At 45.5% G+C, this 13221-nt stretch overlaps 1 protein-coding gene across 1 annotated transcript in view; it reads left to right on the forward strand.

The window, feature by feature from the left end:
- Positions 1-13221, forward strand: part of MICAL2 (microtubule associated monooxygenase, calponin and LIM domain containing 2) — a 268887-nt gene that overhangs the window by 126833 nt on the left and 128833 nt on the right. Inside the window, 6 exon segments of the mRNA XM_078148458.1 lie at positions 4591-4659; positions 5647-5796; positions 7585-7707; positions 9292-9510; positions 10270-10371; positions 11403-11525. Of these exon segments, the coding sequence (XP_078004584.1) occupies positions 4591-4659; positions 5647-5796; positions 7585-7707; positions 9292-9510; positions 10270-10371; positions 11403-11525 (786 nt within the window).

The raw sequence follows: 13221 nt of genomic DNA on the forward strand, positions 1-13221 counted from the left end.
TCATCTAGCATAATCTCATTTTGCTGATGAGGAAACTGAAGCCCTGGGAAAGGAAGTGGTTGTGGTCAAAATGAGGCTGGCCCTTCACAGGGTATCTAGAACTGGGAGGCATTGCCAAGGGTGGGTGTTAGGTGAGAGCAGAAAGTGCCTGAGGCCCAGGCCCGGAGCAGCTGTCTCCAGGCTGCTCCTGCTCTTTGCCTTGTCTCACTGCTCTCATAAGGGAGCCACATTTGTAGTGGTATTGGGTATATAGAAACTAAGCAGATTTGGTCATTAGAATCTTAAATTCCTCGAGGCAGCGATTGGTGTGGTTTTTTAAAAACTTTTTTAAAATTTAAATTAAATTTTTTTTTTTTTTGCTTTTAGCTTTCTTTGTATCCTTGGCACTTAGTACAGTATCTGGTACAGAGTAAGTGCTTAATAAATGCTTGATGAAGACTGACTGATCTCTATGCATCCCATCTAATTTAAGGACTATTTATTTATTTATTTAGTTTGTTTTGTTTTGTTTTGTTTTTGTTTTAGGCAATTGGGGTTAAGTGACTTGCCCAGAGTCACACAGCTAGTAAGTGACAAGTGGTTGGTCTGAGGCTGGATTTGAACTCAGGTCCTCCTGACTTCAGGGCCGGTGCTTTATACACTGTGCCACCTAGCTGCCCCAGGACTATTTTTTTAAAACCTCATTTTTATGGAAATGCCAGTTTTCATTAAAGTGATGATAGCCTGATTTCAGGTGAAAATTTGAATTGGCACTGCAGCTTCCCCAGCCACAAAGGGCAGCGGCATCTCTATAAAGGGCCAGGATTGTCTCTTTCACCTGCCCCTGTCCCAAGCCCTGATGCCTGCATCCTGTGCACTCCCTATTGTCGGCACATTTTGCCTGACCATCCCTAGCTCTTTTCCTATTGGCTGAGTGCCATTATTTTTTTAAAAAACTTTTCCTGAGTGACCTTGATTCTGACCCACAGTGGACAGACAAATGGGCTTTTATTATGTGAGCATCACTGCCTTTGAATCCTTTGGAGAAAAATGTGTATCTCCATCTTGAGTCCTTCTTAATTCACCCTCATACTGCTCCCACTCTGGAAGCTATCCTAGCCCACCCACCCCTTGTAGAGAGGGGGTAGTGTCTTGGAGAACCTGAAAACAATCCCATACATTTGTGACAGAGCCAGAATTGGTACATTTTTGTTCATTAGGCTGAGGATGAAAATAAGCTCAGGAGAGCTTAGGACATTGTGGACTTATTAAAGAAAAACCTCTGACAGCTCAAGACGTGGCTTTGACTTTTGGAATTGAATAAATGAATGAATGAGCATTTAATAAGGTCTTTCTATCAGTCAAATCAATAAGTATTTATTAAGCACTAATGTGCTGGGCACTGGGCTGGCAAAGAGAAGGCAAGGAATAAAAGGCCAGCATGATCTCAGTAGACCATCAATCTAATCTAGCATTCCTCATTGGTCTTGGAAATTGGCTGGATGTGGGCGTTTCCTTGAATGCCTTTGCCAGCAGAAAGCATTTAGTAGAGTGGTCATTTGTGTTGTAAATTACCAGGAGCCTGGAGAAGAGCAAGGTCCTTTCAGGTGATTCATTGGTAAACCCTAAGCACATGTACGATTTCCTAAGGGGGATGATGGTAGCCAGGCCAGGCCCCAGCAGCAGGAAGGTCAGTCTTTGGAGGCCTTGGCAATCACTTTGGACCAGACTTACTGGAGAGGGTTAAATCTGTTGTCAAGTGGTCACAGATTAGTTAATATTTTGCTGTAAGACAGCTGACTGTGGCTCATAGGAGCCTCAACTCCATTGGAGAAATCTGACCTCGATTTCTGGCTTTGCTGTGGAATGCCTGTGTATTTTGGGGCAGGTCATTTCATCTGTAAAATAAGTGGATTGGATGAGATGACCTCTTGGGATTCCTTGATTTGCAAAGCTCTTTACATGCATTATCTCATTTATCAAGGCAAGTCAGCCAGTATTCAGTGAGCACCTTTACCCTTAACACTGGAGATGGGAAGAAATGTGAAAAACAGCCTTTGCTCTCAGGGAGCTCAGTCTGATGGGGGAAGCAACACGCAAACATCCATGTCCAAACAAACCATGGACCAAATAAAAGAGAGAGAGTCTTAGAGAGAAGGCACTAGCTTTGAGGAGGAATCATCAAAAGCTTCTTGCAGAAGGTGGGATTTTAGCTGGGACTTGAAAGAAGCCAAAAGGCAGAGATGTGGAGGGAGAGGATTATGGGTACAGGGGATAGCTGGTGAAAAAGCCCAGGGCAGGAAGATGGAGAATCTTTAATGAGGAACAGTGAACCACGCTCACAAAGTATGTGGGGAGTTGGGTGTAAGAAGACCAGAAAGGTAGGAAGGAAGAGGCTTTCCCCAACAGCCCTGTGGGGTGGGTGCTATGCATCTTCGTCTTAAAGGTGAGGAAATAAAGGCCAACAGAGTTTAGGTGACCTGCCCAAGGTCTCCCACCCAGTAAGGGCCTCATCTGAGGAGGCAGGATTGAAACTCAGGTCTTCCTGACTCTGGAGTCTGGTGCTGCCTGTGCTGAAAAATGCAATGTACAGTTCTTTGAGTAAAAGCCAAATCCATGCTGGAAACCGAGCAAACAAAATCTGTGCCAACGTCTGCCTGGTGGGACGTTGTGTCCTAGCTTAGTCCTCAGGTATCCTGCCCCAAAGGTGCTGACAAGCAAGGGGGCTGGTTGGCTGAGCTAGCCAGGGTCTAGGAGATGGGGACTTGGGTATAAGATCATCTGTTTCTCTTGGTATTGGCCCAGATGCTAGGGTTGAAATAATTTCCCTTCCCAACATGATGATTTATTATAAATGGAGAAAACCGTAAGGCTGGAAGCAGGGCTGTTTGACCTAGCATTTTTGTGCTGTTCCAGAGAGTAGAGGGGTCACATTGTTGGGTGATTATAAATGAATGATTGCGCCATTTCCTAACTGTTAAAAAGGAGGATGCTAAACACACAATGGGGATCAGAAGTGTTTAGGCCACAGAGTCATGCATGGTAAAGGAGTGTGCATCCATGCTTTCCAGCCCGGCCTCCTACATTGGGGCTTTGATCAGTAGTATAAGGTCAGTTTTGATATGTGGAATGGGCATGCCAGCTGTTGGTCCACAGATGGGGAAATAATCTGAAATGGAATATTGCTGGACAGAGTATGTGCCTGAATTTGGCAGAAGCAAGCTTTCTATGGGGCAATAGTAGAGTAGGGTGGTTAATAGCCTTTCAGATATACCTCCATTTCATGGTTCCTTTTCATAACACTGAGCCCACAAAAGGTCTGCATGTTCCTCAGCTCCCTCTATCGAAACCCACCTAGGGAGTTGCCTGAGGCTCAGAGGGGTAACCTGCCCTTGGAGAGATCGGCAACTTTAGGAACTTAGATCTAGATCTGGAAGAGACGCTCAGAGGCTACCTAATCCATATGCCTCATTTTTGCAGATGAGGAAACTGAGGACCCAGGGGAGGTTAAGTGACTCACCTGAGGTCACTCAGTATGTGTTAAAGGCCAGGTCTTCCAGTTCCTCCTCCACTCTTCTTTCCACTATACCAGGCTGCTTCTCAGGCAAAAGTTGAATGCAGGTCTCCAGATTTAGCACTACTACATCTAAATACCCCCCTTGGCGACCAGTCCCCATGCTTTAGCATTCTGATAGGTGACGTCCTCCCTCGGCCTGATGACACCTTCCCACGACACATCCATCCCCTTTCTCCCATCCACTCCTCTCTCCAACATTCTTCTGGAACTATCCTTTCCCTATTTGTGTTCAGTTAATCAAAGAAGCACATTAGGCATGGTATTCCTGCTGGGGAGTCTGAGTCAATATCTAAGGTGAATGGTAGCATATTTTTGTAAATCCCTTTCCTTTTTTTCTTCTCAGAAACAAGTACCAATGTGGTGCTCAATTTTTATTTTCCTGGAAATTGTGTTCTATAGTGTATCCTAGCAATATGCTCATCTTAAGCAAAGAATGCCCTGGAGACTTTTTTTTAATTCATTTTCATTATTATTTTTGAAGTGATGATCAAATGTATCTTTGTAAACTGATCAGAAGTAGTTTCTAGGTAGCTGTGATAATGAGAGTATTGAAGTTTTGCCTTCAGATTCTAAGTCCTTCCATCTCTCAGATTCTGGCTCAGGGCACCCAAGAGAGGCTGACAAACTGAAGATGAGAGATCTCAGTGCAACTTGGAACTGCTTGCGGCCATCCTAAGTTATTCAGATAACTAATTCAGATTCTTAAGTTGTTCAGATAGTAGGGTCATGAAGTCTGTGATTTTGTTGCTAGTGAATATACAATGAGTGTTATGAAAGCCAAACCAACATAAGCCTTGGGTCTGAGACAAAGGCTTTTGGAGATGCAGCAACATAAGCCAATGCTGTTGCTTGTTTCTAGAAAGAGAATCTTCCTGGATACTGATTGGAGCAGTCCTACAATTGTTCTGAGAGGCCTAATCAGCCCACATTTAGGGGAGTCCCGGGCCCTTCTTTCCAGGAATGTTTTTTTCAAATTCTTTAGAAATACTTTGACGGGATCTGAACCAAGTATATGGTTTTTTTTAACATTCCAGGTAGAGAACCACACAGAAGAAAATGACATGAATAAGCGACGACGGAAAGGCATAGACAATTTGGAAGAGGTTAGTATTTTCAGTACTTCTGTGAAACACCAAAACTAGCCTGGGAAAAAGGCCCAAAGGAATCTCCTTTTCCCCCAATGGGGAGCCAACTGCTAAGATGCAGTGGGATACCGGCCCACCATTTACCCACCCATCTTTTCCCTTGGTGACCCTTGACTGCAGAGTTCCAGGACTCTGTTTCAAGGATGAATTAGCAATGATAGGCTCATGGGTCCACAGTTGGAAGGAACCTCAGAGGTCATCTAATCCAATCCATCCGTTTTACAAATAAGTAAACTGAGGCCCAGATAGGATCAGAGAACATAGCTCTACAGTTGGAAGCTACCTAGTTCTACACTCAGAAAGGTTAAGCAATTTGCCCAATCTCATAAGAATACAATAAGTATGAGAAGTGGGATATAAATCTTGTTCTTCTTACTCCATAGCTAGTCCTCTTTCCACTGGACTCCTTTGCCTCAATCGTTCCAGATTCTTGGACATCCCACTGAACTGAATCCAAATTTGGATTAGAAAGTGACCTCCTGACTTTTTCTAGTTTAACATATCAGAGTTACTATACTTCCAAATTTTCTTTCTCCTAGGCCTTAAAAAAAATTAAATAACATATTCCATTGTAAACCTCCCCCCTCCTTTATTATTTTGGAGTTGTCCTTTCCCTGAATAATGTTCCCTTCTCACCTATTTACTGCCATTTTCTTTTCTAAGAAAAAGGACCAGAAAACTGTTAGTCAGGATGCAGCATGCTGATGGGGCCACATTAACGCCCCTACATTTGGGTTCAGCTGGAGAGATTCCCCTTTGTTAGCCCTAGATGAAATGAGCTGTCCTTATTATTGTTACTATGGGTCATGGAGGGGAACCCAACTCCAAACTCGGGCTTGCTGACAGAGCCTTGTTTCTCTATCTGGTGCTTTGGGGGGTCTTTGAGCATCTCCCTGGGCTCCAAAATGTGATAATGCCTCCCTCCCCCCATTTTCACCCTTACAGTCATCAAGCTTTTCTAGCCGCAGCACTAGCTCATTTAGAGACTATGGCATCGGAAAGGAAGGCACGAATCAAAATAAAGTGAAGTCCATGGCCAATCAGCTGCTGGCCAAATTTGAAGAGAATACTCGGAATCCTTCTCTTTTGAGACAGGTGAGTGACGTGGTCAAGGACTGTGTCTTCTGGGTGTCCCTTACCCTACCGGGAGGTAGCAGAAGCACATGACTTATGACAGGCTTCCGGTGTGCTTGAGGATCCTGGCTTAAGTGGTGCACTGTGTGTGTGTGTGTGTGTGTGTGTGTGTGTGTGTGTGTGTGTGTGTTGACACACACACGCATGCATCCTTGTCCTTGTGTGTACTTGGCAGCCTGGGGCAGTGGCGAGGAAGGGATCTGTCTTAGTACTGGTGAAAAACTCCCATCCCAAGCCCAGCACCATCTGTTTTGAAGCTCTAAAAACCTTATTGATCTACCAGATTGTTGACCCACCTCTAAAACATTTCCTACATTCCTTGCCACCACCCTCAACCTCTACACTCCCAACATATTAGCAGACCAGGTAAGTATCTGGTAAGGCAATAGCCCCATGTTATGCCCCAAGGCAAGAGCTCCAGTTCATATTTCAGTTTGATTTATCAAAGTTTCCCAACCCAGAGTGGCAGTGCTGTAGCTAGAGAACTGCTCCTGGAACCAGGAAGACCCAGAGTCACTTTTTGCCTCTGCCACCTATTGACTACGTGACCCTGTCTCCCTGGCAGCAATATCAGACCAAAGCTAGCACAGCAGGTGCCAGTGCACCTTGGGAGAGGGCATCTTCTCCTTACACCAGTGATATCACAGAACCAGTCTTTAGAAAAAACAAGGCCCATAACCTAATTTATTTTAGGCCTGACCTTTGTTCCTTTTGGCCCCAGGCTCATGGATTGGGGGTTTTGCTTAGAACTGTCCCTTGCGTGATTCCAATTGATGCATTTCAGAAAGACCCATGCTGAGAAGGACCTGAGTTCAAATTCTACCCTATTTATTAACTGTATGACACTTAACTAAAGTTTGCCTTAGTTTCCTCATCTGTAAATGAGGAATAGGGGGATAATACTAACACCCACGTGCTGGGGTTGCTGTGAGTATCAAATGGGAGAATATTTGTGTAATGATTAGCACACAGTGCCTGACACACAGTGAGTGCTATATAAATGTTAGTTGTTATTATTTAGGCTGTCCTCCTGGTCACCGCATGTTCCCAGGATGGGGCTTTTGGTTATCCTGGGGGGATAGCACAGGCTGGCTGGCCTAAGCCAAAAAGCTCAACTGAAGTCCAGGTCAGGATGTTCAGGAGGATGAGTGGATACCAGACGGCTGAGCTCTGGACACCATTAGTGACCTCGGAGTTAAATGGACCTTTGCTAAGGGCACCAACCAGTCTGTGCCATTCCAGAGAGTTCTTTCTTTTGGCCTGGGTGGGAGCCTTTGACGTTGCTGGGCAGTGGGGAGCTCACATGGATGGGCTCACAGTAGGCAGTATGGAGACCCCATTTCTGCATCATAGAGATGGGCAAGTGACCATGACAAGGGGGACAATTCCTACTGCTCCTGAAAGGCCCCCTGGCTCCTCTCCTCCACCCAGCCCCTGCATGGGATCTGGCAGAATCCCTTCCCTCCCCTTTCCTGCCCACACTGGAATTCCCATAATATCTGAGAGGAAGAAGCTGCAATGCCTGAGAGATACCTTGGCTGTGTGTTTCTGGGGGGAAGGCTGTGTTGCACATGTTTTCTGGATGGGCTGAAGCTCCTTGGTTGCACTAATGTTTTAGGCCAACAGTTCTGCCCTGTCCAACCCTTATCTTCTCTTTGTTTCCTGTCTCCCAGTGTCTTTCAGTCTGACTTACCTTTTATTTTCATGTTTCCTACGGTTGCTCTTCTCAACTCAACTTTCTTCTCCAAGGCGCAAGCTCTTTCTGGCCTAGGTAAGCCTGTCCTACACTCTCCCACTGGCCCTCCTGTTAGCCTTCGCTTTGCTAAGCCAAAGGACCCTACACCCAGCCCATCACCTCCTCTCAAAAGGCAGGTAGGGTTTCATCTTCATTCTCACTTCTCACCTGGCAATGCTGATATTTCATTTTAGAAGGGAGGAAACTGTGGGCCTTCCAGGGTAATCCCCACCCCATCCCCATCTCGTCATTACTAATATCACAAGGGTACACTTGGATGTGCAGCAAACATCTTTATCCACTAGCTTGATAATTTTTCAATTATCACGTATTTATTAAACAACTACTGTGTACTTGTTAAGGAAAAAAGAAACCACTGAATTTGATTATTTTACTCAATTACCTTGCGGCAGATATTTTTTCAAAGACTAGAGATTTGCAGCTCTGAATGTGCATCCCGGAAGAAGGAAATACTTGTGAGCCGATAGGGTTAGTTCAGTGATTCCTCTCCTGTTCCTCTGAAGAGGAACCAAGTAGGGTAGGAAGGAGGCCTCGTAGCAGTCAGGCTATGTGACGGTTGTCAATAGTGCTTTCCCTGTGGCAATGGTATGTCAGTGCAATGCCGAGCATCTCTGACAACTTTGGGTTGGGTGGTGGGGGACACCCAGCCAGAGAGTCCATGTGTCTTCTTGGATTCTGCGATGCCCTTAACAAGCTTTGTTCAGAAGGCTCCGCCTTTCTACTCACCCATAATAACAGTATTAGCAATTGTGTGTGTGTGTGTGTGTGTGTGTGTGTGTGTGTGTGTGTAAATCCTGTTTTTCCTGGTGGGAATCATTTGCATGATTTTAGTGAGATGTCTTAGATTTTCCATGAAAGGCGAGTGTGGTTTAATAATGACTTTTTTTTTCTAAGACCCTTTTTATGGAAAGGTGACAGAGTGGATAGAGTACTAGGCCTGGAATCAGGAAGACTCATCTTCCTGAGTTCAAATCTGGCCTCAGACACTTACTAGCTGTGTGACCCTAGGCAAGTCACTTCATCCTGTTTGCCTCAGTTTCCTCATCTGTAAAATGAGCTGGAGAAGGAAATGGCAAACCACTCCAGTACCTTTTCCAAGAAAATCCCAAATGGGGTCGCGAAGAGTCAGACTGAAACAACTCGGCAACAGCGGCAGAGTCCTTTACAAATATCAGTTATTATTAACCTAAACTCCTCATTTTACAAATGAAGAAGCCGAAGCCCAGGGTGGACCAGAAAAGTAGTTAGCATCAGTGGGAGGTTGGACCCTATGCTCTCTGACTCCAGAACCAGCCTTCTTCCCATTGTCCCTGGGCCTCAGTTTTCTCAGCTACAAAATGAAGGCCTTCTAAGATCCCTGACCCTTTTAGGTCTGTGTTCCTATGATCTATGCCTTCTAGCATTTTGTCTGGAGCAGATTATACGGGTTTGGGTTGTTGGTTTTATACAGTTGCCCATGAGAAGAGCTTTCTTCTGATTGTTGCAGAAAAGAGAAGGCCGCCATTTTCTGCGGTGTGGCTGGTACTTTTGGCCATATCTGCCTCAGGTGCCAGAAGTTAGTAGCACCCTCCCTTCCTCATGACTCCTTTGTGCATGTGTGTGCATGTATGTGTGTGTGTGTGCACATATACACATACATGGAAATGTAAGGAAACACTGTGTGGAGGGGAAGGCCCTTGCCCAGTTTCCCTGTTTCCTAGTTTCAGATGCTAGCTATGACTGAGCAGGTGCTCAGGGAGTCAAAGGCAGCTTCTCCTGCTAGCGACAGCCTAATCAGGCCTTTGAGAGCTCGAGCCAAGTCGGACCTGCAGCCCTTCCACTCAGGAAGCCTGGCTCCTCTGCCATCTGACTGTCCTGGGGCGTTTGCTCTCATTGGGACACTCAGGCGCCTGCAGCACGTGGAGGAAAAGATTCACCAGGTGAAAAATGGACCCCACTCCCACTTCCCTTCCTCTTCCTTCTTTGCTCTGATGTTAACTGCCCTTTAACCCTCAGAGCCCATGGTTAAATGTGCCATCTCCTTATACAAAGAAGTTCCTTCCCTTAATCTTCATGCCTTGATATTTCTATGAGCAATTCTGTGCAAACATTCTAGCACTACTGTTTCCCTGGCCTTTATCCTATTCTTAACTAAAGCTTCTCTGTCTCTCTCTCTTTGGCCTGTCTTTCTGCCCATTTGTGTCTGCCTGTCTGGCTCTCTGCCCCACCTCTCTCTGTCTTTCTCTCTTTCTCTCTCTCTCCCTGTTTCTGTTTCTCTGTATCTCTGTCACTGTCTCTCTGCCTCTGTGTCTCTCTCTCTGTCTCTCTGTCTCTCTTCCTGCCTCTCTCTCTCCCTCCCTCTGTGTTTGTCTGTCTGTCTCTGCCTGTCTCTCTCTCCTCCTGCCTGCCTGTCTGGTGCTGTCTGGCTCTATCTCTTTTGCTGTCTTTCCATCTGTCTCTGCCAATGTCTGTCTGTCTGTCCATCTGTCTCTCTTTGCCTGCCTGCCTGTTTGTATCTGTTTCTCTCTTTCTCTCTCTCTCTCTCTCTCTCTCTCTCTCTCTCTCTCTCTCTCTCTCTCTCTCTCTCTCTTTCTCTCTCTCTCTGGCTCTCTGTGTCTCTCTGTCTCTCTCTTTCTTTCTCTGTTTCCATCTGTCTCTCCCACTGTCTGTGCCTGTCTCTCTCTCTTTTTCACCTGCAGAAGAGGGCTCAAAACTTAGCCAACAGGGAGTTTCACAAAAAGAATATTAAAGAGAAAGCTGCTCACCTTGCCTCCATGTTTGCAAGTGAGGACTTCCCCCAGGTAACTATTGCATGATTGACTGGGGCCCAAGGAGCCTAGATTCCAGAAGCCCAGGGCAACAGATGGATAGCTAGCTGGGCTCTGGGCTCTCTCCCTCTCTCTCCCATCAGAGCATGCTGGATCAAACACAATTCATCAATCCCTCTCTGTGGGCACTGGGCATTATTTGGCACTTGGGAGCTAGATCATTTTGCATTAGAATGGAAAAATGCAGTACTGTCCAAAGGGGAAAGCTATCAGCCTTGGAAAAATCTGGAAATTTGCAGGCTTACCCTTAATGAATTCAGGAGAAGGGAAAGGCTATTTGCAAACAAACAAACAGGTCTCCAGGATGTAACAAGGCCCAGTGTAAGCTCCTTTCCCAGAGTCCTGCATTTGCCTTCACAATGGATCTATTTCTCTTTTTTTTTCCATGGATGGGCCCGGGACCCTGACTTGTTTGACACCAATAAATTTAATTCAGCTGCCATTTATTACATGCCAGCAATGTGCCAGGCACCACTATAGTGAATCATTCCCGGCCTTCAGGGAATTCACATTCTTTCTGGGAGATCGCACGTGCACATCGATACATGTAAAAATACATACAACATAAAGACAAGGTCATTGGAGGTGGGATGGGTGCATGAGGTCTTCACGGTGGTGCTTAAGCTGGGCTGTTGCACCGAGTTTTGGAAGCAAGTCTCAAGAGGGCAGCCACAGAGATGGTCTTCCCACTGTTAATCAGCCTGTTGACTGAGAAAGTAACTGATGTTTGGTTCCACTCAAGCTCTTTTGTGTTGTTTTTTATTATGGGGGAGTGGAGATGGTTTGACCCCAACACAGCCCCCTGCCATCTAAATGAGAGCCAGATGGGGCCGTTTGGATTCTTAGGGTGAAGGTCCCATCTTGTCCTGAGAAACGTGAAAAAAATAAAAACAGCTTCTCTCACTCTACAATGCTATAGTCACGTGCCTGCTTCATTCATTGTAACATGGAAGGACGTGAATTTCCTCTGGGATAACAATTTTTCCTATTTCTATCCTGTGCAGAATAAACTACTCACCAAAGGCCTTTCTCACTCCTACCCCCTCTCTTCCTCTTGTCTTCCATCTCGTGACTCAACCGATGCTTCCTTTTCCTCATCTGTTGACTCTTCCTCCTCTGACAGAAAGGTAGTCAATTGTAATTCAATTCTCTCCTGTGCTCTGAGCATGCTGATGTATAGGTCCAACAGTCTTGGGGGCCTTGCTAAAGGGGAAAATGTCCTTAATGCAATATGTATATGTGTATATATTTTATATACATTCTATATATAAATACATGTTATATACGATATATAAATTATATATGTATATGTATAATATTTTTCATAGCAGTCAAAGGCATCATGGATTTATAGTCTTATTTCTATGCATAGATGGGAACCATGTAGCAAAACCCAATCTAGTTAGGATGAAAAACGTAGAGAACAGTGTTGCTAGCACTGGTTAAGTAGATGATAAATAATTAAAGAATAAAGGTATCCCCTAGGATCTCAGGCATCTGTTTGTCCATTTGCTCTCACATAAATAAATGTGATAAGTGTTGACACCGTTGCAAAATGCAGGTTGTGTGCCAAGCTTTTGAAAATGGGGGCCTGCAAACTGAATTCTTTACCAGGGGATAAAAGGGTATCCAGTGGGATTTTGATACTCATCAGCCTTGAAGCTACATGGTTGCCTCTGACTGTGATAATCCAATCTAGAGTTAACTCTTAGGAACCCAGACTGGAAGAGTTAATCAATGGTGACCGACTGAGATCCTCTACTTTGATGATGAATCAGAGCCAGGAAGTAGGAAATTCATCCTATGTGAAGGGGGCAACCTGTGGCAATACCTTCTGGCCTCTGCTTTGCTCTCACAGAGCATCACTTTGCAGCAGCCCTCTGCCCATTTGGACCCCATTTGGTGTGAGGTCTTTTGGAGTGAGTTGTTATTGTTGGCAGCTAAGTGGTACAGTGGATAGGGTGCCAGACCTGGAGTCAGGAAGAGCTGAGTTCAAATCCAGCCTCAGAGACTAACTAGCTGTATGACCCTGGGCAAGTCACTTCACTCTGTCTGCCTCAGTTTCCTCATCTATAAAATGAGCTGGAGAAGGAAATGGCAAACTACTCCAGTATCTCCGACAAGAAAACTCCAAATGGGGTCAAGAAGAGTCAGACATGACTGAATAAGTATACTACAACAACAACAATGTGGGCCCTGGATTCAAGTTTCTCCTTTTCTGGTTGGACCCTGCTGAGAGTGATGCTGGGGGTGTTCTCTGAAGGTCCTTCCTAGACCCTGAAGAAGACAGAAGCTTATTTAACCACTCCTTGGTTTTCTTCCTCTTACTCCTCCTTTCTCAGGACCAGCTCTGAGTGTGCCACAGCCAGAAAGGATACTGACAGAGCCCCCTCTCTGAGCAAGGCTCAGTTTCTATATCATACCCATCTGCAGTGAGGGAGGGAAGGAGGGAGGGAGGGAGGAAGGAAGGAAGGAAGGAAGGAAGGAAGGAAGGAAGGAAGGAAGGAAGGAAGGAAGGAAGGAAGGAAGGAAGGAAGGAAGGGAAAGAGAGAGAGAGAGAGAGAGAGAGAGAGAGAGAGAGAGAGAGAGAGAGAGAGAGAGAGAGAGAGAGAGAGAGAGAAATAGCAATAGAAATGCAAGGCAGACCCTGTCATGTCTCCATAGCCTCAGCCATCTGGATGGCCTCTGGCAGGAAGGGAGCAGGCCAGGCAGTGAAGCAGACTCCTGGAGAACTGTATCTATAAAGAGAACATACCTTTCCTTTCAGGTGTGGAATGGTCTAGAGGTGCTGCCCGTCTGCATAGCAGTGAGATGTTAGACGTT

Source organism: Phascolarctos cinereus, unplaced genomic scaffold, assembly GCF_003287225.1.
Source record: "Phascolarctos cinereus isolate Bilbo 61053 unplaced genomic scaffold, phaCin_HiC Scaffold_9;HRSCAF=440, whole genome shotgun sequence".
Lineage (NCBI taxonomy): Eukaryota > Metazoa > Chordata > Mammalia > Diprotodontia > Phascolarctidae > Phascolarctos > Phascolarctos cinereus.